The following is a 27,836-nucleotide window of genomic DNA, read 5'->3' on the forward strand; positions in this document are numbered from 1 at the left end:
AGCTATTATGAGAGAAAAATGGAGAATACTAGGTGTATTGCTTAAGCTCCTGGAGGAAAATAAAATATAAATTTAACAAAGAAATTCATGGTACATCGACAGTTTGAAAAAAATCCTTCAGCATGATGAAGCCAGTTCTTGGTAGCCCAAACATTTTCTCTCCATTAGAATATGGCCTTTTGTCCATATAAGAAAGTAAGCCTGATGTATCATGTACATCATTTCTAAATCCATAGAACAATATCTGCAGAATTATGTCTTCCAGTGGAGACAAAAAAATTAAAAAAATAACTATTCAGAAGGGGCTTATTTGCTATTGCTACAAGAAATCAGTATGAGTTTTTAAATTTTGATTATAGGTAAATCATTTGTTCAGAAATGCTATTTTTCTGAAACTTTACATAAGCTTTATGACAATAATCTTGAGGTGGAGCATATGTTATTTAAAACAATGGTTCCTATTAAAAAATTCACCATGTACTGTTTGTTAAACATAATTTATTCCTGATACTAGTATTATTTGCTTGACTTTGTCTTTGAATTCTGCATTTCCAATGAAACATGAATTTTCCTGTAGAGTCTCATGTGGTCTTTCATTGCAAAAGTCTTTTGTAAGAGATTTGAATATCAGCCAACACATTTTGTTGAACTGCTGTTGCCTTGATAGCAGTAAAAATGTGTTTACTGCTGGAGAGTTACCCCAAAAAACTATTTTTAAAGAAAAGTAATGGTTTCTGAATATATGTAGTAGATTTACTTATAAGTAAAAAAAGTACATTTGCAAATAAATTCAACAAAGTGATTTGTATAATAATTTTTTTTGTATTTTTACCTGCTGTGTCAATGTAAATTTTAAAATATTTATAGAGTACCAAGATGCATTTTAGGCAACAAAACATGAGGGTGAAAAAAATATAATATACATTTATTTTAACACAACACTTTTATAATTAAATGGGCTTTATCATCCTGGCCTTGAAAAAAATATACATTTATTTTAACACACTTTTATAATTAAATGTGTCAGACTCCCCAATCAAATGTTCCTGGAACATGTTATCAGACTTGCATCCATCTTCAAAAAACCCGTGTCAGCAGACTGCGAGTCGCCAGCAGGGAGGGGGAGTTGGACTGGAGTGTGAATCATTTTGTTTGGGCTAGATGCTCCTTGCCTCAAGGTCAACGGGCCGAATACCATTCAAGCCATCTGCTGGCACGGAAAGGGGGGGCGCATACCTCTGGGGGTAGTGGGGGGGGGATTAGAGGCTTTTGTGATTTTAAACTGTAGAACGTGCGGGAAATGCCATTCGCAACTTTTACCTTGTATCGAACTCTACGTTTCATTAAACAGTTAAATAAGCAAAAGCTTATGGACTGTCATTGAGTGAATGCTAGTGTTCTGGTCATTACAAAATGGGCTTTATCATCCTGGCCTTGTGGTTAATCTTTATCAGAAATTACACATAAGTTAATTGTATCTCTCTTTTGATTGTTCTGACCCTCTCAGCCACTTTGAATCTTGTCTACCACAGTACTTCTAATGTTATCATTTTAAGAATTCTAGCACTTCCTGGAGCTTTAGGAAATGGTAATGGAGAAGGGGTCCTCCTAATTATTCATGGCAGTCTGTGTGGGGATGAGGGGCAAGGGGGTAGCGATGAAACATACAGTACATCATAACATGGCAATGCAAACTATGCCCCTTATATATTTCTATTGCAATGTCACAAAGCAAGTACAGAAGGAGGAGCTTGCATCATGATGTCATAACACATGTTCTGCCATTTTCGCTTCATCATGGTAAGGAACAGATGCCAATATAATTACTGCTGTTTAAGGCTGAAAATGTTAAAAAGTGCTTACTCTACCTACTGCAAGTTACCTTTCTCAGATTCCCAGTAAAATAATGTCGATAAATTAGGTACCTTGACTTAGAGATATGCAAAATGTTCCATAATAAAACATTCTGATTGGCTGCTTCAACTGTCTGGCACTGTGATGTGCTTCCGGTTGCAATCCTATATTCAGCTGCAAGTAAGCCTCAACTCAGCGAGGCGTACCTTTGATTGAGCATACACAGGATAGTGCTGCAAGGCTGTCTTAAATTACTGTACCCAGCAATAAAGAATAAATAATAAGTGGCACATATGACAAAAGGTGGCAGCGTGGAGGGCTCTTGCTCAGTGTATCAGTCAGCTGCCCCCACTTGATAGTGCTCCATATCATTCGCTGTCAAAACTTGCATTCCATGGCTATTTATAGAATATAGTTTTTACTGACCTGTTTGGGGATTTGCTCCCTCCCTCCTTAGATTTTTTCCTAAATAGAGTTTTTGAACTTCTGGAAACTTTTGCTCATTTTCCCACTTGTGTGGATGTCATAGACATCCATACAATATACTGTATGACATTGCAGAAGTACACAACTCCTATTGGCTGGAGGGCTGCAAAGATATTCCTTATTTTATGTTTGTGCACAGAGTGTTAAATTCCTTCCTTCCTAAATAATCTGCAGCTCTTTTCTTTATCACTAGAGGGCACTGGGACACCATAATCCTTTTTCCAGTATTTTAGTTCCCCCTTCTGATAAAGAGAAAACATTGCAGCCTTTCCTTTCTTTTTTTGACAGAAGAGGGAAGCTACTAGAGTCGAAGGGGGAAAAGGCCTGTTTACTGTGCATTTTGAATAGCTTTGGGAGGTTTTGTGGAGGAAACAGTCATCCTTTAACCTTGCCGAACAAAAGACCCAAGAAAATTAGTTTTGTCTGGCTTTAGAAGTTTTAAGGTTGCGATGGTTATCTTAAGTTTATGCAAGATTTAAAGGATCTCTTTTGCTCCCTAAACCTAATTTTGTTTTTAATGGCCCTTTCATCTTGGAGAGTTCTGCGAGGTCAAGAGAGATGTAGCGTTTATACTCTTGGTAGAATAATAGCTCTCATGCCTGAACTTGGGTAATTACTTTTTAAAATATTGTGAGCTGCATCCTCTGCCTACCCCAAGATTCGGGCCCTTCCCTTTCCCTTTCTTTGCTTGTTTTCAGAAACTTATTTGAAAGAAGATAATTTTTATTCAAACTTTTGGGAACACTGAATTTTTGAAATTATATAAACCAGTTGTTTATTGATTTTAATTTGTTTCATTCATTGCTTATTGATACTTTTTGGTAAGATTTTAGATCATACAGTGCAGCAACATAAACGTAATAAATATTTAATGTTTATACTCTGCTTTTGCTGAAAGGGAAAATTAAACTAAAATTTATTTATTTATTTTTATCCCACCTTTATTATTGGAGTCAATATGTACGAGCTCAAATTTGATTCTGTAGTTTGACTTGGACAATATGTAATATTCAAGTGGATGACATGTGATTGGTATTCTGTGAAGTTCCAAGTCATATTCATTTTAAATGTCAAATTTCTCTGTTCTGAGTCACCTAGCAGAGATTTCAATGTTAATTTTCAAATCATTATATTAATGTTATGCATGCTTAAATAGCATTGAGTTTCAACATATATAATTGTTTGTTGTAAGGAATACGGTTTTGTAGGTGCTGAGTGTGAAACTGAATTTGTGAGGTTGGGACAAGCAGGGATTGCTACTATTGTACCATTCTCCCAGCTATGTAACAACATCCATTCCTGAACAACTTGATCTATATGCTAGAGTAGTTATGAATATGCCCAAGATATTGGGTGTGGTTTTACCCTCCTTTCTGTGGGGTTGGAGATAGCTTGGGAATTCAGAGCCAGCATAACTTCCTTACGCTTGTCCCACATTATCATAGGCTCACAGAGGTGGACATACTTTGCATCTGGCCTTTACACTGGAGCAGATTAAATGAAATCTCATGTTGGGGGATATTTCTATTTGTTCCTCGCCATGGACAGATCATTTTCCTCATGACCACATGATCGCTTGGGGCTGCTAGCCTCTGCAGAGTGAATGGGCCAATTTGAATGGCCTGCCCCAGGTACCTGGTGAATTCAAAAATTTTACAGATGGTACTTCAGGATTTCCCAGCAGTCTGAAAGGAAGTTCTGTTGAATGCCTAGTTAACTTTTGGAATACAGAGGTAAGTGGGGTGCTAAGATAGGATTGCTCCTGAATGACTTCTCCTCACCCACTAATCCTACACAGCTCTTTGGTCCTCTGAGGAGCTCTGGGAAATGAAGCAGGTGAAGAGATGCCTTAAGCAACCCTGGTAGAACATGAGTAATTAGTATTACTGGACATGGGTAGAAGCTCAGGTTCAACAACTCTGTATTGATAAGGGTGGCAAAAAAGAACTATTTCTCTTCTCTCACTGCATCTGTGGAAGGTCAACAAGATGCACTGTTTAAGGGACCTTATTTCTTCTTCAAGTGATGGACTGGAAGAGCCAGTCAGTACAAGTTGTTATCACCTGGCTGATTGTTTCTTGGATAAAATTGCTCATATTTTCTCCAAGCTAGAAGCCAGATGGACAGGATCTAACAAGATGGCTTTGAATTTGTGACATTCAAAAAGTGGACAAGGCTTGTTGTGATCTTAAGTCTGCTACCTGTGGACTTGACCCATGACTTCCTGGTTAGAGAGGTTAAAAGAAACAAGGAGGCAGCAGGGAAATGGATCCAGCCTACGGTCACTACTTCTCTTGCGATGGAGACTGAGTGAGGATCTTAATTTTCCAGAGTCTGTATTTGCACAGAGAACCTCCATACATAAAGTGTTACACTGCAGACACTCATTGTTTATATGAGGAAGGTGGCAAGAGGGCTTGTCCCTTTCTGCCTAGAGGCAAAAGCAGCATTACACCTTCTTTGTTTCAGTCACTTACTTTTAAGAGAGCTGAAAAAACGTCGTTCTCACTAGCGGGTCCCCCTCTGTGGGAACAGCTAGCTCCCAGCTTTTTATCTTTTAGGAGGCAACTTTTCCTTCCACAATGCTACCTACAGAGTGAACTTGGAAGAAAGCAGTTTTTTAAGATAAAGTTTTTAATATTTTGGATTTTATAGATGTTTTTAATGTGTTATGTTAAACCACCTAGAGTCACTTGACATTTAAGTTTACATAAAAGTAAATGAAATAAATAATTAAATAAATAGGGCATTGAGCAACTCTGTAATTGCAGAAACATACTTCGTTAAATACAAACATGCTGTTCCGTTTTATATCCCAATAGCACAGAGCAATATGATGAAAGATTAGACAACAAAATTGGCCCATGCTTAGGGATAACTGTGACCTACTTGCTTATATACTTGCTAAAAGTTCTTGTTTTTCCCTTTAAGTAATTTTTTCTTCTTGGTCCCACCCACAATTCTTCTGCTCTTCCATATGTTACCCTTCGTTTAAAGTTCTGGTGTTTGTGTGTTTTGTTTCCTAATACATTTCCTTTCATTTTCAACTTTCTGTAGGTCAGTTATTACTAACACATTAAGCCAGATAAACACTTCATCACTTCCTGCTAAGAGAAGTATCCATGGGTTGTTTGCATCTTTTTCCTACCTGTAGTGTAACATTAATTGTAGGCATTAAACAGAAACATAATGGATGTAGGAGGGAGAATAGATAAAAATCTGAACTATAGAGAGACTATGATGACAGGAAGTTTGTTTGTACTCCAAAGGGGCTACTAATTATTTTTTCTTGGAAGAAGTTTAAGGCAAATGGAAATTGGCAAAAAGAAATACAAATACTCATTGTATGTTCAGGCTTTTGCAAATCTGGAACTAATAAATTGGTTGGATGAAGAATTTACATGAATGGAAGTGTAGATCTCAAGTAATTTACTTCCTTTTAAAATATGACTTATGTATGGATCGGTTGGGTTGGGTTAAGAGTAATGAATTGGAGCCAGTGAAAGGCCAGATAGCCAAGAGTGTGAAGTGATTTGAGATGTTTCATTTCCTATGATAACTATTTGTTTTATTTTTAAGAAAGCATATTTCTTTTTTCTCACTGTCTGGTTGTTCGGGTTTTGTTCTAGCAGGTTTTAAAAACAATATTCCTGTGAAACATAAATAATAGGAGCAAAAGTGAGTTGGGTATATGCATCATGACCAGCTACTCTTAATTAAAAATGCTCACTCAGAAGTTCTGCTTCTTTCCCTTGTTTTGGAACTGATCAAATTAAAGCAAATAATCACAGTGGGTGGGCATTTCATGTTTTTAAGTGTTCTGCATTTTCTATAAAGAACAAATATCCTGAAATTATTAAAGTACAATGGTGAACATTATGGTGGCTGTAATCATCCAGTACTTTCTTCCTGTGCAAGTAACAATAGACAAACTCCCCTTGGTTTCATTTTAAAATAGGTCACCAAGTTGTACGTTTTACTAGACAACTCTTAAGAAGAAAAAAACATGACTTTGGGGAGGAGGAGGAAGTTCTAAATTGAAATATAGGTTCTACTATATTAATTTGTTTTTCATTTTAATCCTTGGACATACAAGGTTTACTGCTCACACAAAAGCTAAGCAAGTGCTCCTCTGCAATTATCTTAAAAGCTCCAGGCATCAGTGAAAGTATAGAGATGTGTGGTGGTGGGGAGAAATGAAATTGTGTATCTCTAGACCTTGTTTAAGCTAGGTCTCTGGAAGTCCTAGGTCAACCAGCAAACAGCAGAGGAAAACGCTTGGGATAAACAAATAGTCAGGTGCTAGTAGCAGCAGCTACTATGAAGAGTAAGAGTAAGCAACACCCAGTCTAGCAGAAATTTTCTCAAAATGACCCAGGCTGCTTAAATTAAACAGGAGTTCCGTTGTCTGACACTTCAAAACAGAATTGATCAAACTGTAGCCACAGAATTAGACTCTGCTGGCTATTTCTTGATCTTAAAAATCCTTTGTAATGGTTTGCCTTGGGGCAAAAGAGGAGTGGGCCACCTGTACCAGTCTGTTGGATGGGAGAAGCTGAGGAGTAGGAGGGTTGCATTAAAAAGGGAGTGGCAGAATGAGTGAAAAGCAGTGCTTAATTTTGGCTTGGCTTCCACCACTACTGAATTCAGTCCCATCTGATGCCAGTTTTCAGTCTATGGCAGATTACCCATGAGTGAGTGGTCTCTTAACAAAAATGGTCAAGCTCCCATGCTTCACCAGACAGATTTGTAAGGACATCCGAATCAAGAAACAAGATGTGGAATTAATACGTGGGACTTGAACTGCACTTACTGTGCTTCTAGAGAACACAATTCATTTAAAAAACCTTTCACAAGCATATTGACTTGGTGGCATAGGAAATAAATGCTGGAGCCTAATTGCTTAACAACTCAGATGATTTGTAACAGTAAAGAAATGCAAATAGAAAGAAAGAAAAATATGAAGAGTGTCAGGATGGAGCTTATGGCTACCATCCTATAATAATCTATTTGGGAATAAACTCTGTGGGGTTTAGTAGGGTTTATTTCTAAGTAGACATGTGTAGGATAAAAGCTTTTAATGAACGTTTATCTATCTATCTATCTATCTATCTATCTATCTATCTATCTATCTATCTATCTATCTATCTATCAAATTTATATAGCTGCCCATCTCACAGGAAGTGACTCTGGGTTCTACATGCTGTATTGGAAAGTTACTGAGAGGAGATAGAGTTTGAATTCTGCTTATTGCTAGAGAATCAAATAATAGGTTTAACATTGGAATCAGAGTGTTTTTGTATGTAGTATTTTGATGACCACCACTGATCACTACATAATATCTGGAAGCTCTTACAGTTAGATGAAGAGAAGAATTGAATGTTCTACTATAAGTGCACTGGGAATCCAATACTGCTTGTTCTTTTCTTGCCTGTTTTAACAATCTGCCCTACCATATTCTAGACAGTATGTCATTTCTGTTATTAGAATTCTGAATCAAAATTTCAAAGACTATAAAAAAGTAGGGATGTAGGTTTCTGTTCCATGAGTAGCATTCAAGTGGTAAGGCTTGTGCATCCTTCTGAACCAAGAGAGTTCATCGAAGTGGAAGCTTACTTCTACTTTAGAAAGTAGTGGTTTACAGAAGCTATTGTATATTTTTATTTTTTTGCTGCTGGTTGGAATTTGGCATAATTAAAATTTCATGTGGAATGACGTCATGAGTTCAAGCTCCAAGGTTGTCATTTGTGAAGGAAAAAAGGACTATTCCCTCATTATCCCCTTGTCTGGAATTTTCCCATAAGCCTTCATGCGACCCAAAAGATAGTCCTGTGCTACACATCTTATCCCTTGAGTTATGGTTTTGTTTTGTGGCATCTGCATACCAGTGGTAGCATGATGGTTGTAGGTTGAGTCACTTTGTATTCCAAGGTCTCATGGCAATGTGTCAGAGTGGTTGTTGATATGTATACAGTCTTTCATTGAAGTGCAGGGAGGGATAAAGTTTGTACCTACTCTGGATTGTACAGTGTAAATAGGTTATTGTATAAATAAAGTATTATAAGTAGATTATGTATGTGGTTGTGTGTGGATGGGATATTGAATATAAAGGTGCTCCTCCCTATGCCACTGTCTACCCCTGCCACCCCCCACTGCCCCCAGCTGACCTTTGCTATCTTTTTCCTCCTCCTGCTGGCCTGGGATCAATCTTGTTTTAAAAATGTTGCCACTAATGGATGGTAGGATGCTCCCATTTAACATCTACATGAAGCTGCTGGATGAAGTCATCCATAGTCATAGGGTGCAGTATTCTCAGTATGCTGATGATTTTGTTGTTTATTCGTTTAGTCGCTTCCGACTCTTCGTGACTTCATGGACCAGCCCACACCAGAGCTTCCTGTCGGTCGTCAACACCCCCAGCTCCCCCAGGGACGAGTCCGTCACCTCTAGAATATCATCCATCCACCTTGCCCTTGGTCAGCCCCTCTTCCTTTTGCCCTCCACTCTCCCTAGCATCAGCACCTTCTCCAGGGTGTCCTGTCTTCTCATTATGTGGCCAAAGTATTTCAGTTTTGCCTTTAATATCATTCCCTCAAGTGAGCAGTCTGGCTTTATTTCCTGGAGGATGGACTGGTTTGATCTTCTTGCAGTCCAAGGCACTCTCAGAATTTTCCTCCAACACCACAGTTCAAAAGCATCGATCTTCCTTCTCTCAGCCTTCCTTATGGTCCAGCTCTCGCAGCCATATGTTACTATGGGGAACACCATTGCTTTAACTATGCGGGCCTTTGTTGTCAGTGTGATGTCTCTGCTCTTAACTATTTTATCGAGATTGATCATTGCTCCTCTCCCAAGGATTAAGTGTCTTCTGATTTCCTGACTGCAGTCAGCATCTGCAGTAATCTTCGCACCTAGAAATACAAAGTCTTTCACTGCTTCTACAATTCTCCCTCTATTTGCCAGTTATCAATCAAGCTGGCTGCCATAATCTTGGTTTTTTTGAGGTTTAGCTGCAAGCCAGCTTTTGCACTTTCTTCTTTCACCTTCATCATAAGGCTCCTCAGTTCCTCTTTGCTTTCAGCCATCAAAGTGGTATCATCTGCATATCTGAGATTGTTAATGTTTCTTCCAGCCATTTTAACTCCAGCCTTGGATTCCTCAAGCCCAGCATGTCGCATGATGTGTTCTGCGTGCAAGTTGAATAGGTAGGGTGAGAGTATACAGCCCTGCCGTACTCCTTTCCCAATCTTAAACCAGTCCGTTGTTCCGTGGTCTGTTCTTACTGTTGCTACTTGGTCGTTATACAGATTCTTCAGGAGGCAGACAAGATGACTTGGTATCCCCATACCGCTAAGAACTTGCCACAATTTGTTATGGTCCACACAGCCAAAGGCTTTAGAATAGTCAATAAAACAGAAATAGATGTTTTTCTGAAACTCCCTGGCTTTTTCCATTATCCAGCGGATATTGGCAATTTGGTCCCTAGTTCCTCTGCCTTTTCTAAACCCAGCTTGTACATTTGGCAATTCTCGCTCCATGAATTGCTGAAGTCTACCTTGCAGGATCTTGAGCATTACCTTACTGGCATGTGAAATGAGTGCCACTGTTCGATAGTTTGAACATTCTTTAGTGTTTCCCTTTTTTGGTATGGGGATATAAGTTGATTTTTTCCAGTCTGATGGCCATTCTTGTGTTTTCCAAATTTGCTGGCATATAGCATGCATTATGTTGACAGCATCATCTTGCAAGATTTTGAACAGTTCAGCTGGGATGCCATCGTCTCCTGCTGCTTTGTTATTAGCAATGCTATGCTGATGATGCCCAGCTATATATTTCCACCCCTGGTGAAGTAAGCAATGCTGCCAATGTCCTGTCTTGGTGTCTGGAGACTGTAGGGGTTTGGATGGGCAACAACAGGCTTTGGCTTAACCCAGGCAAGGACCCTGGCAGCCCTATATATATGTCAACAACCACTCTGACACATCGCCTTGGAATACAAAATGACTCAACCTACAGTCATTAGGCTACCACTGGTATGACTTTGAGTTTTGGGGCCACCTGGATCTAGGAATTTACCATGGATGGGTTTGCACTTCCCCAGACAGACCTGGTGTGCAATCTGGGGGTCCTTTTGGATTCATGACTCCTGTTTGAAGAGCATATGGCGGTCATGGATAGGAGGGCCTTTGCATAGCTTCCAGTTTTGTGCCAGTTGCACCCATTACTGGATCAGGAAGCTCTACACTCAATCATGCCCTGGTCACATCCTCTATGGATTACTGTAATGCGCTCCACATGGGGCTGCCCTTGAAGAGTATTTGGAAGCTTCAGTTGGTGCAAATGCAGCAGTGTGAGCAGTTATGTGAGCTCCATTCGTTACCAATTTCCTTCTGGGTCCAATTCAAGGTGCTGGTAATAACCTACATGGCATGGGGCTGGGTTATTTGAAGGACCCCCTCTCTCCAGCACATCTACCCATCCCATTGGGTCCAGCAGAAGAGGCTTGTTGCAGGTTCCACTAGAGAATGTCATCTGGTGGGACCCAGGAGGAGGACCTTTTCTGCTGCTTCACAGCCCTATGGAACATCATTCTCCCTGGGGTCAGGCTGGCCCTAACCTTGCTGGCCTTCTGGAAGGAAGACCTGGCTTTGCCATCTGGCCTGAGGAATCAGAGAGTGGTGTGGAGACCATAAAATGGCTGTACTTTCTTGAATGTCTCTGTTCTCCCGGTGACTGTATTGTATGGCTTTTAATTATTTAATAAATTTTAATATTTGAATTGTTTGTATGGCTGTTTCATTTTTTGATTTTTTGGGGGGTACTGTTTATGTTTTAATTGTAAGCTGCCCAGATTCACAAATGTGAGATGGGTGGCTATATAAAGTGAATAAATAAGTAAAAAATACTGAACTGGCATATCTAGTATGTTCCTCTGGCATAATCATAAGAATAGGGGAATATATGGGATTCTGGTGTCACAGCAGACTTTGGCTGAACCCTACAATATATCAGTCCTTGTAATTTGAATACAAGATTGAATCCTTGAAAATTAAAACTAACAGAGGGTAAAGCTATCAAGGGTTACTAGATACAAAAGCTGTATCTTCAGGATCAGAGACATTCCCTTGCTACAGAGCAGCACTAGTAGAACTGTGCTCATGTGATCTCTTAGGTTTTTTCTTGAAATTTGATGGGTCACTGTGGAATGGATGCCGGGTCCAATCGGCCTTTTGTCTGATCCAGCTGACTTCTTTTTGCTTCTTATTATTTATCACAGAGAAATAAAAACATTTCTGTAACATGTGGCATCAGAGAATAGTTAAATTCACAAGGAGGAAAAAGAAGGAAAAGTAGTTCTGTGCTGAAGAAATAGCTATAATTAGGTACATGTAGTCCTCGCTTAATGGCCAATCGTTCAGTGACTATTTGAAGTTACGATGGTGCTGAATGAATGGTAGTTACGACTGGTCCTCAAAGTTATGGCAGTTGCAGTGCTCCCATGGTCACGTGATCAAAATTCAGGCACTTGGCATCTGCGCTCACTTCAACTCCCCCATGCCTCTCCCCCCACTTTCTGGTCACTGCATTCTGCTGTTGCCTACCCCTGCCACCCCCCACTGCCCCCAGCTGACCTTTGCCATATTCTTCCTCCCACTGCTGGCCTAGTGTCCAGGCTCTGGGTGAGAGCATGATTCTGGGACATGTGCAGCAAGTGCAGTAGGACGGTGGAGCCTTGTTTGCTAAAGGGAGCTCGCCAGGCCCAGCCGGGGAGGAGGCAGTGAGGGGCCCAATGGAGGAGGCCGGGTGGTGATGTGGGTGGTGGCTACCTGGGCAAAGGTGGCGACTGTTGGTGCTGTGCAAGGACGAAGGGCAGTGGGGGCAGCAGGGGTAGGTGGCAGCAGAGTGCAGGGTGGCCAAAAGGGCAGAGATGTGGGGGGAGATAAGTGGGTGGGGGAGTTGAAGCAGAGGCAAACGTGACAGAATAGTGGAGCCTCATCTGCTGAAGGGAGCTTGCAGGGCCCGGCTGGGGAGGAAGCAGTGGGACGGACCTGGCAATTTGCACAGGGCAGAAGAAGCATGAGGTCCTTGCCTAACAACAGTGCTGTCCTCGCCCAACAATGGCAACTGGGACTACTGGAACTGCCATCGCTAAGTAGCATGATCACATGATGTTTCGCCTAATGACTGCTTTGCTTGGTGATGGAAATTCCAGTCCCAATTAGGGTCATTAAGCGAGGAATACTGTAATGAGAGAATGACTGTTTATAAGATTAAGGAGACTAATTGTAAAGACAGGTAGTTAAGGAGAGAAAAGAGAGAGGGAGCTTAATTGTGGAGTTTAACTGGCTATGATCATGTAAGTCTGTACTAAAGCAAAATGTGCAGGTAAATAAAATAATTTAAATTTAAATTAAATTCAGAGTTTATGATTCTGATTCCTGCTTTTGAATTAATTTTGCTTAGTTATATAGTCATATGATGGCAGACATTTTATTTAGTAATCATTGTCTCATATCATTTCTAGACATATACACAAAATTGCTAAATTAATTGTACATACATATGAGAATCTTGCCCCTTCAAATGAAAGAACAGCTTTAATTCAGGTAGACCATACCTCAGACCATTCCAAATTAAACTGCTGTAAATAATCTCAAGACACCATAAAATCTGATGCTGTTTTAGGGAAGCAGATAGGCAATAGCCTTTCCAGTATTTGTTTGCTGCATTTTAGATGCTTCCTGCATAAAAAAGAAAGAGCTTTTAGTAATAGGTTCCTTTGTTGGACCTACTTTGATGGTGAACTAGGACAAGGATCAATCTATTTGTCAGAACTGAAGCACTATAAAAATTGGGAAGGGGCCATTTTCCCTTTGGGGGGAACTCTTGGCATTTCCTCTGTCTTGAAAACACATAGTACTGTTTTGTTTTGTTTTGTTTTGATCATTGAAGTCTAAGGGCTGACCCTCACAACCAGGTTACCTGAGCACAAGTGTGAGCTGCCAACTCCTGTCTCAAGGACTGGAATGTGTGATACCATCCTTTATTCACCTCCAGCCCACTAGGAAGGGGATCTACACCATCTGCTCTTGTTAGAAAACAATAGTCTTTTCCAACTTGTGCTGACTCAATAGAAGGGTTCTTTTATCAGTTTTAAAACCTGAAATCAAATGAGATAGTGTAGCGTTTCAAATGACTACAACCAGCCATTTTGAATTATATTCAGAAATAGACTAAATGTTAGTAAAGCTCGTTGTATATGAATTCAAGCAGATGATGAGATTTTGCTACAAGGAAGAAATTATAGCTTTATTAAACACCTGCTGTCAAGCCAGAATCTCAAGTGGAATGATGGCTTAATGCTCCGCAATCCCTCTTTCTTGAGCTAACATTTCATTTTCTAATAAAATTCCTGCTGCGTTGACTTAAAAGGAAGAAATCATAACTGTAATAAGGCTAAAATTGATAGCAGATGCAAGTTTGAAAGCCTGTGGGCTGTTTTGTCTTTCATCTTCACTTGCAGTACACAGAAGGGTAGCAACCTGGCTGCATTGCAGCTACAGACAGGGCAAGATGCCACGTGTCCCACATCTTCTGCATTAATTGATAATTTCAATTTTAATTGATCATTGTAAAGGGAAACAAAGAATTGGTCAGTTGTGATCTGGCACTTCTGCTCAAGATTTCTTTCTTCATAAAGGTTGAGGAGGGAGACAAAGGCAGGGAGTGAAGGTGGCTTGTGGAGTAAGGATGAAAGAAAAGAAAACTCTGCCCCAAACCCAAGTCTGGACATGGTCAGAGATGTAGTGCTTTAAGTGCCTTTCTCCAAGAGAAGCTCCAGAAGCAGCACTTGGGTTTTGTTTTTTTTAAACAGAAAGGGAGGCCAGATAAATCAGGTTTAGGGATGCAACTCCTTCTGATTAAGCCTGTGAAGCCTCCGTGAAATTTGCTGTCTGCTGGATGTGCTCATTCTCCTTCCATGAGCATGGCAGGATCAGGATACTACAGGCACTTGATCAACAATTATGGACCCCCACTCCTAGGCTACACACAAGGAATGCAACGGGGAACCAGCAGCAGTCAAGTCCGACAGAGCAAATACGCAGAACCTCTGGCTATCAGAAGAATTAGGAAAAGAAATTACATCTACGTGTGCTGGAAGCAAAAGTGCCATGGAAAGGCTAAAATGAGGTATCATTCACGAGGTATCAGCAGGAGGACTGGTCCAAGAATATTTAGCAGAGACTGGGAGAAATGCAAGATCTTAACCTTTCCCCAGCTGCAACAATACAGTACCCTTCTTCTAACCACCCTTCCCCCAAAGAGATACCAGGTCCCTTAGAAACAAAGGAAACATTCAGACAAATCCCTTAGTTTGACTATGCTATTTTCCTCCCCCAATCTTGGACGTTGCTCATTTCAAGAGTGTGGTTGTGCCCAAGGGTTTGTGTGCTCAATAGCATTTCTAGATTCCACACCCTTTTCCCTCCTCCCATTCAAACAAATGTCTGCTTCTGACATCTAACAAACCACTTTTGAGACTCTCTTTACTTCAGTCTACCATCCAACATTCTGGATATGGTTCTATAAAGTCCAAGCCTTCCCTTGGGTGAATGAAACTTGTTCAGAGGTTTTTTGTTTTTGTTTTCCCTGGATGCTGGTGCTAGTCAGGAATGAGATTTTCCTCTCTCCCATTAAACATGACACCCAGCATCCTCTATTAACTTTTCTTCATAAATACAGGTAGTCCTCACTTACCGACCAAACTGGTAACTCTGTCACTAAGTGACATGGTCGTAAAGTGAAATGTCACATGACTGTGCCGATTTACAATGTCAGTTCTGGCTGCAGTCGTTAAACAACTCACCCGTGGTTATTAAGCGCAACTTCCTCCTGGCTTCTTCATTTACTTTGCTTGTTGGAAGCCGGCTGTGAAGGTCACAAATGGTGATGACGTGATGTCAGTAAATGCACGTTGGTTGCCAAGCACCCAAATTGCAACTGTGGGGATGCTGTGATGGCTGCGACTTCGAGGACCAGTCATAAATCTCCTTTTTTGGTGCTGTTGTAACTTTGAGTGGTCACTGAATGAGTGGTCAGTAAGCGAGGACTACCTGTAAAATACATTAAATCAATTTGGTTCTGGCATTTTGGAGTTAATTATTACTCTGAATGGAATGAATATTTTGAAATGTAATCTATAAAAGTTATAGTATAGTAATAAAAGTTAAGGAGCACAGTGAAAAAAAACAGGACTGAAATTAAAGAAGATCAAACTAATGACAGCAGGTAAAACAACCAGCCTTAGAACTCACAGTGGAGATATTGAAGTGGTGGATAGCTTCTGCCTTCAACCGCCAACAGTAAAGAAACAAGCAGTCAAGAAATATGCTGCAGACTAGCACTCGATAGAGCAGTCATGACGGCCTTGGAAAATATATTAAAATGCCGCAATGATCAGACCCGTGCAAGCTATGGTATTCCCTGTGACACTTTATGGAAGTGAAAGTTGGACTTTGAAGAAGCAAAATAGGAAGAATGTTGATCCTTTTGAATGTCGATGTTGAAGAAGACTCTTGAGAATAACATGGACAGCTAAGAAAACAAATGGATCGTTGAACAAATCAAACCAGAGTTCTCACTCAAGGAACAAATGTCCAGGCTCAAATTATCCTACTTCGTTATGCGAAGATGTAGCTCTCTGGAGAAGGCTCTAATGCTGGGAAAGGTGGAAGGAAAGAGAAGAAGAGGATGATAAGCAGTTAGATGGATGGACTCAGTTACAGTGGTGATGAAAGAGCAGGTTAGGGACAGATCATCATGGAGTACTGTACATTTATCTATGTGGTTGCTAAGAGTTGACACCAACTTGAAGGCACATAATCAGTTATATGAACCAAACAACCTGTGGTTTTTTCAGCAATAATGAAGCAAACCTTCCCTTAGTATGATGTGTGAACCTAGTCACTGTGTCTGAGATAGATTTTATTCAGAGTTGTGATGCAGGAGAAAGAATTAAATGCCACCTCATGAGCTAACTAGAATTAAAGGGGTATATTTCCATGGAAATTGGGCCTTTGCATTTGTCACGTTCAGATGCTTTTCATTTCCGTCTAATTTCTCACTGAATCAGTTTTTTAACACTGAAAAAACCTGCATTTGCTGTTGCATGGGTTTTATACATATGTTTGGGAAGTTTATATAATTTTCTATACAATTTACATAATTAACCAGGTAAACATTTTTAATGGAACTTTCCCTGATCTATGCTTTATTAAAATACAATGTAACCATTTGTTCTTTATAAACACATTTTACTCTGGTATTTGCATGACTTTTCTGAATGCACATTAATTGTTATGTTTTTTTAAAATCAAGAATAAAAATAGTAATGGATTATATCCATCACTGCTGTTTATTATGCAGCAGTGCCTGATTTGGTAGATCATGGTTACTTCATAATTCTTATTTGGGACTATTTCAATTCTGGCTTACCCAAAAGAAACTTTTAAGGAAAATTTAGAAGCAAATGAAGAATTTTCATTAAGAAATCCGGGGTCAGCTTTCTTTGAAGATTATTTTTGGCTTACTGTTGTTTTAATCCACCTACCCACATGCTGTAGTTCTGATCATGATTTTTAGCTCTTAATTAAGAACTATCCTCAAAATACATACGTATGAAATGTATTTAACATTCAAGCTGGATTCACATTATATGGTAGACCATTATTTTGTTAGTCATGTTTTGTTGAATAAATCACAATTATCTACACATTTCAGCAACTAAGAAATAAGTATTTACAAACCATAGTGGATGGGATCACATATCACACTAAGTCAAAAACCAAGTAAACTACAAAATAGCTGATACGATACAGAACACCGTACATTACCATAATTAGCTCTCCTTTTGCATACTGCTCTGACTTTTTACTTTTGTGGTGCAAATGACATCAAGTGCTATTAAATTGCAAACTTGTATAAATGGACAGCTATTCACCATGCTGTTCAACAGTAATTAGCACACTTGTGGACAAAGCCATCTGGGGAGGGGGGTATTTCTGCTGATGAAAAGTAGTAGGAATTACTTCAGCCTTTTCGTTGGATAAATGGAATGGATTCTGTTCTTTTTCCTAAACCTGTTTAGTGTCTGTAATTTATAATACAGGGATCCTTTATCTCTGCTACCTTAAATTAACTTTCAGTTATTCTAGGCTTTTCGTTATAATATTCTGTTTTCCTTCCCACCCCACAATATGCAAAGTCACCTGAAACCAAATTGTTTTTACAACTTCGAGCTAAATAATGAAGTCAAACATCAATTCCTCTCAGAACTCAGTATTACATGCCCCCAAAATGCAGGCTTTCAATTGATTTTACTCAAAGAAACCCAAATGCAATCTAATCTCTTTTTCAGAAGATGGAGATGCGACTTTTTGCTCATCTGATACCTTCAGTATTTGAAGTGATCATTGTCTAGGGTTCCAAACCGGAAAAGACACAGTTGCAGTCCCACAAAAGGAAAGGGAATATGCTGCTTTAAAATGCTACATTTTCCAAAGTTGCTTTTCTTCAGAAAACCATGGCTCCTTGATGTAGCATTAAATGCAGTCATGTAATTTGTTTTTCATGGCCAAGCAAAATGTGAAGCTAATTCTGTGACTGCAATTAAGATGCCTCTTTTTTCTTATGTCAAATAACATCTGCAGAGAGGCCTGAACAACATTGGGGGAAATGCGAAAGAAAAGATACCTTTCATTTTCTGCTACAGTTGTGCTCTCTCCAAAAGTTGTTCCTGCTTTTCCAAGGGACAAGTCCCTTTGGACAAATGGAAGAGTCTCCTAAAATTCAAATGGTCACTTCAGAAACACGGTTTTGTTTGGATAGTGCCAAGTGTCACAGACTTGTGCTTTTCATTGGTGTATTCCTGAGAGTGTTAATGTTACCCACAGCTATGTTTAAACAAAACAATGCAAATTAATTGCATTTACAAAAGAAGATAATTTTCCCACTTGACATCTTCCAGGACTGCCTCTCTTCAGGAAAAGAATCCGCCCATCCAGTGAGGTCCTTCTCGGAGGGGGCTGGTAGTAGGCATGTTCTTGTGGAACAGCCTACCCCCATGGTAGATTTGGCCCCCAACTTGTTAGTTTTTCAGAAGGCTGTTAAAATAGTCCTTTCTGGGTACTAGTGGTAGTGTTAGACTACTTTTGGATTTTTTGTTTGTTTGCTTATTTTATTCTGGTCACAGCTTTTACGTAGTGGGTGTTTGGATTCTGTGAAGGGTTAGAAGGTGGCTGAGATTTTTTTAATGATTGCTGTGCATTTTATTTGGTCTGTTTTTGTAAACTGCCGTGAGTCTGTATGATAGGCGAGCATATAAGTAGTTGCTGCAGTGGCCTTCAACACCTGTACTTTTTAACCAATTGGGAGGGCATCAGATTGAAGAAGGTTGAATATATGAAGCATGGTATTCAAAGCCATGAATTAATATTATCAGCAACCTGGATCAGATACCCATCTCCTTTCTGCTAGATCTGTTCAGAGGACTGGAGGCTGAATTGTGCCGAAAATGGGAAGGGGTGTTTGGGTTATACCATGCTTGGGTTTTTCAATTTTGTCATAACACTTTTTAATGAAAAATCTGAAAAGTTCATAGAAGTTACACTTGTCAGTATGAGAAACTAAAACCTATAGGGAGAAAAGCAATCTAGTTACTATGGAAACCAGGAACTTTGCAAAAACCCATTGAGCTTGCTAAGCAAGAGATGGAATTATACATGAAGCTGGCAAGTGAAGTCAAGAGCTAGAAAAAAATGATAGTGGCTACATCCTAATGCATTGCCTGAAAATGTGCCCACTCACTGACCAGAAAAAGAAAAGAAGTGAACTGGGGTGGTAGAGAAGAAAAACAGAAGCACAGATTATGAACTTGCTAGAATGTAGGAGCTTCAGCAAAGGATCGTTACCTTGTTGTGGTGCTGGAGCTTGAGCACCTCAATGATGCCATGAGCTAAACCGTGAAAGGCCACCCAAGACGGGAAGGTCATGACAGAGAGGTCAGACTAAATGCAATCCCTGAGGAAGGTAATGGCAACCCACCCCAGTATTCTTGCCGTGAAAACTAATTGGATCAGTACAACCAGAGATATCGGAAGATGAGACCCCCAGGTCGGAAGATGGTCAAAATGCTACTGGGGAGGAACAGAGGATGAGTTCAACTAGCCCCAGACGTGATGACGCAGCTAGCTCAAAGCCGAAAGGACGACTAGCGGCCAACGGTGCTGGTGGTGAACGGCGAATCCGATGTTCTAAGGATCAACACACCATTGGAACCTGAAATGTAAGATCTATAAGCCAGGGCAAACTGGATGTGGTTATTAGTGAGATGTCAAGATTAAAGATAGACATTTTGGGTGTCAGTGAACTGAAATGGACTGGAATGGGCTACTTCACATCAAATGACCACCAGATCTACTACTGTGGACAAGAGGACCACAGAAGAAATGGAGTAGCCTTCATAATTAATAGTAAAGTGGCTAAAGCAGTGCTCGGATACAATCCAAAAAACGATAGAATGATCTCAATTCGAATTCAGGGCAAGCCATCTAACATCACAGCGATCCAAATATACGCCCCAACCACAGATGCTGAAGAAGCTGCAGTAGAGTAGTTCTATGAGGATCTGCAGCACCTACTGGACAACACGCCTAAAAGAGATGTTATTTTTATCACAGGAGACTGGAATGCTAAGGTGGGCAGTCAAATGACACCTGGAATTACAGGTAAGCATGGCCTGGGAGAACAGAACAAAGCAGGACATAAGCTGATAGAATTTTGCCAAGACAACTCACTCTGCATAACAAACACTCTCTTCCAACAACCTAAGAGACGGCTTTATACATGGACTTCACCAGACGGACAACACCGAAATCAGATTGACTACATCCTTTGCAGCCAAAGATGGTGGACATCTATACAGTCGGTAAAAACAAGACCTGGAGCTTACTGTAGTTCCGATCACGAACTTATTGCACAATTTAGGATCAGACTAAAGAGATTAGGGAAGACCCACAGATCGGCTAGATATGAGCTTACTAATATTCCTAAGGAATATGCAGTGGAGGTGAAGAATCGATTTAAGGGATTGGACTTAGTAGATAGGGTCCCGGAAGAACTCTGGACAGAAGTTGGCAGCATTGTTCAGGAGGCGGCAACAAAATACATCCCAAAGAGAGAGAAAACCAAGAAGGCAAAATGGCTGTCTGCTGAGACACTAGAAGTAGCCCAAGAAAGAAGGCAAGCAAAAGGCAACAGCGATAGGGGGAGATATGCCCAATTAAATGCAAAATTCCAGAGGTTAGCCAGAAGAGATAAGGAATTATTTTTAAACAAGCAATGCGCGGAAGTGGAAGAAGACAATAGAATAGGAAGGACAAGAAAATAAGGAACATTGGAGGTAAATTCCAGGCCAAAATGGGTATGATCAAAAACAAAGATGGCAAGGACCTAACAGAAGAAGAAGAGATCAAGAAAAGGTGGCAAGAATATACAGAAGACCTGTATAGGAAGGATAACAAATTGGAGGTTCCACAGAGCACTCAGAACTAGTATGGCCAAGATTCTTCTGTAATGCATATTCACAGTTGATTTTCATTTATCAAAGATTCTTTTTTTATCCCATAGGTACATTCATATATTAAAAGCCATCACACTGTTCTCTTTTGGGTAAGCATTATTATGTAGATCATGTACAAGACAAAGAAATTAAAAATATGAAATAAGAATTCAAACCTATTCATTTTATAATAGGCTTTCTCTACAACAACAAATGATAACATTTCTTTCTTACATCAAAAATTTCTCAGTGACCTATTGAAAAGCAAAAATCCTTTGACCATGTCCCCGTCTGGCAGAAAAATCACACCGCACTTCATATATTTTGTTTTCATATCCTTTTGATTAGAATTCTACCGAACACTTTCCCAGACATATTTAACAAACTACTCCCCTTGTAGTTTTTACATTAATTCTTGCTGTTTTTTCTTTTGTATACAAAACAATAATAGGATTCTTCCACTTGTCAGACAGAGATGCCCTAAGCAAACCACATCATTTTTTATCATGTTACTTCCATTTGTTCTGCTGAGAGATTAATATTTCTTCTAATTCCTTTTTATACAGGACTCGTACTTCCTCTTTCTGTAGTCATTCAACTTTCACCCTAATTTCTTTCACTTTTTTTCTTTCATGTCCATTTTATCCCAAAATCCACTATTGACATTACCAAATAATAATCTGTCTGCATTCACAACTTCTTTTCACCCTTGTATCTTTCATTAATTCCATAAATTTTCTGAATCATTCAATTCAATCATATTTTAGTATAATTTGCCATGTGTATGCAAGAATAGAATGCACTATTTCATACTCTCTGACAGACATTTTAACTCTTTCATAATTAAATCTACACCTTCACTTCCCTGCTTGTATTCATCAACCCTGCTCCCCAAGATCAAACCAACTTCAGTTAGATTTATTACATCCTTCCCTTTTTCTATTAGTTTTATAACACAATATATCTATTTTCCTTTCTTTAATTTTATATGTTAATTCATGTTGTTTACCATTTACACCTCTTGCATTCCATGTCACGGTCTTACTGTATTCCATGGTTGTCCTAGACTTCCCATTGGTACAATCCTTTGTTGCCCATCATGGCTATGGACAGTTGAGGCTTTTGTGTGTAATTTTTAGTTAGATATAAAAGGTGTGGACTAGATTACCAGCGTTAGTTAAAATGATTCCACACATTGATACCTGCTAATAGAAGGGCCATAGCAGTTAGTTTTGTTACATTTTGGCCAATAAGCCACAAGTACAACCAAAAGCCAGTTTTATCTCAGATATGCTCACTCTATCTATGCAAATTAGATTCTCTAATCTAGAGAGTAACTTTAAGGCCTAGGAGGTAAATGCAGTGTTCTGCTGTATGCTCAGGATTCAAATTATTTTGCAGTGAGTAAAAAATAATAAGACACTGTTCTGGATATTATCAGACAAGAAGTCCAAGTAAGCTGCTATTTAATGCAAGTTTACAAGCATATTGTATTTATGGTACCCTAAACTATTAATCAATATTGAGCAAACTGAAAACTGATGGTTGTTTATTCGTTTAGTCGCTTCCGACTCTTCGTGACTTCATGGACCAGCCCACGCCAGAGCTTCCTGTCGGTCGTCAACAACTGATATTAAACCATAAAACTGGAATTAAAGCAGTTTATTCTGTTTATATGTAAGATTTTTATGGCTAAAAAAATAGCTTATTCAGACAGCATAATGGTGTGCTGCCTTGAAGCTAATCCAAATCAAACTATTAAAGTTAAAATGAGGAATTTTCACCACAGCAAGAGAGAATAAATAATGGTTAAAAAGCATAAATTTGAAAGTAGCCTAACTGTTTGAATTTTGCTTTTTGTAGATAATTGCATTTGATGAGTTAAAGACAGACTTCAAGAGTCCTATAGACCAGTGTAACCCAACACATGCGGTGAGTACTGTTCTTCTGTTAAATAATAACTAACATTTAATAAAAATTATAATTTGAAAATACGGTCTTAAATAAGCATTTTAAAAAATACAACTCCTTGTGCCTTCATGGATAGGCCCATATAGTTTTCTTGGCAACAGTATGCAACTCAGTTTCCATTGTCTTTGACTTCCCTGTCTAGTCTATAGAACTGCCTATAAGTGATTTTTATTTTAATACGTAAATGTAGTGAGCCTTGTCTTGACATAATTATTTCTGATTCAGAAATGAGAGATCCTGCAATAAAGCCTCATAAACTAAAGGCTGATTCATGCAATCTATAATTGGCTAAGCTTTTTAAAGTAAAAAGCTGAATGGTAAAGCTGAATGCTCTGTAATTCTTTTCAGAGAGACATACTTTCTATGGAAGTGATATGAGTAATTTATAGGTATACTTCTCAAGGAGGATTTGTGGCCCCATTATCTTATTTGCAACTCTGAGAAAAGCTAAATAAAGAAATAAATCCTGAGAAAGGACTCCTTTAGAGGTCAAATAAAACCATGATTTCCTACAGGATGAACTTAATTATTGAACACCAACTTTTTATTCATTGAATGTTGACAAGTGGCTAACAACATAAAAATACAGAAATAAAAATTAAAAAGGGAAAGAGAAAAACAAGGCAAAATGATATTAATTGTGAGAATATGTAAATATAGTAAAATCATTAACATCCTTCAGTATGGCTAAAGAAATGTATATTAGCTGACCTTCTAAATGTAGAGAAGGTATAAATGTAATAGTAGCTCCACACAGTTCCATAGAGAAGACATTCCGTAGCTTGGAAGTGATGGGGAACCTTGGCATTTTTTGAATGGATACTAATAGCAGTGCAAGACAGTCTGCAGCTATGGATTGGGAGAAACACTTACCAGTGTGGCATACAATTCAGGAAGTTTTGGAGCAGCTCAGGGGGTCAAGAGTAATTTTTGATTGTAGTGGAATGCAAATGCAATAAATGGACAAAGATGCAGATGACACTGTCCCATGTTCACAGTAATCATGAACCTATCTTGCATTCTTAAATTTCTTCTGGAGCCTCCAGAAGGAGACTTGAAGCATCCATATTCTGTTTTTAAGCAATCGTTGTTTCCTAGAATTCAGGAAACTGTGTTTTGTTTAAATTCTAATGCACAACACAGGATCAGGGACCATAGTTTGCCCTTGGCTTGTTTGACCTAACTGGAGTCTAAAATCTCCAGCTGAAACTAAAGTTTTCTAATTTGGGGTGTAAGAACTGCAAGAACTGTCACCTGTTTCAGAATGAAAGTGGTTATTTCAGTTCTAGTCTAGCATACCAATTTGTCTGTGACATCATTCCTTTTGGAGAATATTCCACTTGAAAAAGACACTCTGGTAAATATCTCAGGCTGGCAGCTTGGCCCTGCCAGGCTACTGTCACTAAGAGAAGCAGCACAGTAGTAGGAGGAACAGGGGTGATGCTTCCCTACTGCAGTAATCCCATCATGAAGAAATAGGTAACAGCAGCACCCATTGCTGACTGAGGATGTCACTGTTCATTCTGATGCTGGCACCAGAGCACAGGAACCAACATAAGCTAAAGGGTGGGATGGGATAGATTATAGAGGTGCTAGTCATGAAGTACCAGAAGGTGTGGTACTGCTCAGCAGCTGGACAGGGTGTTTCGAGAACAGGCTTGTTGGGCCAATTGGACATGAGCAAATCACTAACCTTGACCACATCATTCCCAGACTCATTCCTGATGCTAGATTATTCGGATGCAGAGCTTTCTGCTGGAAGAACAAACAAAATGCTGTTTCCAAACTGGAACTAAGGGTGATTCTAGGCTGTTTCAGCAGCAGGCTTGAAATTAGATGGAGGTGACAGCATGAGGACATGCCCTCAAGAAATGGTTACTAAGCATCTTTGTACCATGGCAAGCAGGATGTGAGGATGAACCCAAAGCCATCCAGAAAAGAAAACATGTATGTCTTTTGGAAAACATGTTTCTGTGATTTCTCAATATCACATGGCAGAGATTCTTGAAGTATATACGTACTGGCACACCAAAGACAAATGTGGAACTCAATGAAGTCTAAAAGCCTCTCGAACTCTTGGTCAAATCACGACACCCAAGTGCAGAGAAGTGAATGCAAAACTATTTTTTAATATTTTTAAAAACTTCATCTTACTATTTTCAGTAGGCAATAAACTGGTAGTTGTAACTCATTACTTAAAAGCATTTCTTTGTGTTTAGGGGAGCAATGATCCCACTTGTCTAAAGATTGCTTCTGCTCCAATTACTAAAGTCACTTTTTGTAGGATGTATCTCTTTAAGGCTTAAGAGGCAGAATGCACACTTTTCTCTGGAATTACCAATGAAATGAAGCAGCTGTGCATGCATTCACACATGCTGACAACCAGGGAAAACCCTCAAAGGAGCTAAACAAGCCTTCCAAAGGAAATGCCTGCTCTAACATTTTGAGGAGGAGGGGCCTTGCAATTTCTGGTGTGCTTAGCAAAACACTCTCTTTCAAATGCTTTGTGGAGTCCCAGTGTTTAGTCACCCAGTCACTGGATTTTTCAAACATAAATTGCCAGAGATTACACCTTGGATCTGTTAAAGTGAAGCAAGCGATCTGACTTGCAACTTTTTCCCGTAGGGCACAGGACTGTACCTCTATAGAAATAAATATGGTAAACCCATTCACAGATAGGAGCCTGCAGCTTGCTATGTAGCATCTGCTCAAAATATATAACGGGAAAACAGTTCTGTTGAAACCTCAGCCCCAAAGTGATTCAATTTAAGATGTGACTGATTGTAGATGTTGTATGATAATTATAATTAATTATAATACCTGCTTGGTTGTTTCTAGTTTCTTGTTTCAAATTTTTGTTGATCCCTGGTTTAGCCAGCTGCTCATCCTAAGGAAGCATTTTTCCCTTTAAAGGTTAAGAGCTTAGCTTCTTCAAGGCAGCATGAAAGTATGTGCTGATCATGCAAGAATGATGGTTGTTACATATATACCATATTTCCAGAAAATAAGATGGGACTTTCACAGTGTAGGAAGATAGTTACTGCAGAAAATCAAAACCACTTTTTATAATGAATTGGAAGGATGTGTCTTGCTGTTGTAAGCTGATATGTTCCATGAATAAGACACATAAAAAACAAACATGGAGAAAGAATATTTCAAAACAAGGTGAATGGTGAAATAACTAAATTAAAAAAGAAATCACACAAGGCAATAATACAGCTGAAATGCCAAGATGAGCTGGTGACGGTTTCCTTGATCTTGGTGAACAACACTCAAATGTTCACTGAGACTTCACCAGTTTACACTTACAAGAGTTGTAGTTCTTTAAGTCTATGCCAATGTCTAAAGATAAAGCAAAGAAGTGTCCCTGCACAGAACACACACTTTGCTTCCATCTTATAATGTTCTTTAGTGGCATCATGTATTTCTCTCTTCCAGAGTAGTTTCACTCTGTGGCAGCAGCCTCATCTTACATAGCACAAAACTATGGGTCCCTTACTTTATCCCTTACATTAATTTCTAGGAATCAGCTCCTATTTAAAGCTGCAGTAGGAGATTTGTAATTATCTAGTTATTGGTGAACTACAGTTTCCAGCATGCATGATACTGCTGGGAGTTGCGGTTCAGGTTTGGGCCTCTAACCTCTGTTGCCTTGGCAAAAGTGAAGACATTCGATTTAATTGAAGTAGTTGAACTTAAAGTTATGAATAAAAATGTTTAGAGGATCTCAGAAGATAACTAAAGCATTATCATGCAAATTATACCACAGTCTAGTATATTGTAGATCTTCTTCTGAGGTCAGCTAAAATAAATGTTGATTCAGACTGTTTCTTCAATTTTAGGTGTCTTAAATTGTACACTTTCACTCCAACTTTTCCCACTCTTTCCTTTGACAGAGAGAGCGGTTGAGAAACATTGAACGGATCTGCTTTCTTCTGAGAAAGGTAAAAATTAATCCCAATTGGTTTTCTTGAAGGGAACTGAGCCATCATGTTCATATGAGTAGCAATAAATTCTCGCTTTGCCCCCTCTGAGATGTTTTTCTTGGGCATAGACCACCCTGCTTATGCCCCTTTATGGGGTCATTTTCTATGTGTGGAAGGGGCTGTTGGATTTAGATAAGTCTGCTTTCGAGGTGCTCTGTTCTCTTTCTGGGTGGATTGAAGGGGCTGAGATGCCATGGCTGCATTAATGCTTTACCTTCATTATAAATAACAGCAGACTTTTTCCTCAGTGTTAAATGAGTAGTATCCATTTTTATGCCTTTGTTTTTTAGAATGTGTCTCTTTTAGCTTTATTCTTCATCACTGGACTGATGTATACAAACATGCTCAACATCTTTTATATCCATTTAATCAATAGAGTAGGGTCTTGTTGGAGTGTCACGATCTGCTTGGTCATCTTTCAAATTCTGTAGAATTCACTGTTTATTGAAGAAGAAGCATAGTGTCATAGTGGCTTGTACTCTGCATGCAGAAAATCTGAGATTCAATTCCTAGCATTTTTTCATTGGGCCTTGAGCTGCTACTCCTCCTTGCAGGTGGTACCAACAATCACCTCAGTTCTGAGATGAAGGCAGAAGCACTTCTAAAGGTAGTTTTACTGTTATTTGCTCAGCAACCTTCTGGTTTTAAGCTGTGACCCAATTTTTATAAAGCTAGCAGCAGACAATGATCATTTTATTAATATATGCGTCATGCATGGAGATGTCTTGCTGACATCAGACTTTAATTTCTTTTGAGTCTAGATATCCTTGCTTATAGCAGAAATGGCATCTTTTGGCTAATTTTATACTGCAGAAACAACAGACTCAAAGGAATAAGGAATAGCATACATTTCATAAACTCCTTGGTTAATGCAGCTTGTCTTTGCAGATATGCTGCTTTTTAGTGGAGATTTTTTGCTT

The 27,836-nt window shown here is 39.1% G+C and overlaps 1 protein-coding gene and 1 pseudogene across 2 annotated transcripts in view; both read left to right on the forward strand.

The window, feature by feature from the left end:
- Positions 1-27,836, forward strand: part of CNIH3 (cornichon family AMPA receptor auxiliary protein 3) — a 68,722-nt gene that overhangs the window by 10,245 nt on the left and 30,641 nt on the right. The window contains exons 2-3 of one of the 2 annotated variants that reach the window (XM_063290198.1): positions 22,823-22,891; positions 26,827-26,874. In XM_063290198.1, coding sequence (XP_063146268.1) covers positions 22,823-22,891; positions 26,827-26,874 — 117 coding nt within the window. The remainder of the gene's footprint in view (positions 1-22,822; positions 22,892-26,826; positions 26,875-27,836) is intronic. The other variant, XM_063290207.1, reaches the window with a different exon arrangement.
- On the forward strand, positions 14,327-14,609 carry LOC134488002 (cyclin-dependent kinase 2-associated protein 1-like; annotated as a pseudogene).

The sequence above is a fragment of the Candoia aspera genome, chromosome 1, assembly GCF_035149785.1.
Source record: "Candoia aspera isolate rCanAsp1 chromosome 1, rCanAsp1.hap2, whole genome shotgun sequence".
Taxonomy (NCBI): Eukaryota; Metazoa; Chordata; class Lepidosauria; order Squamata; family Boidae; genus Candoia; species Candoia aspera.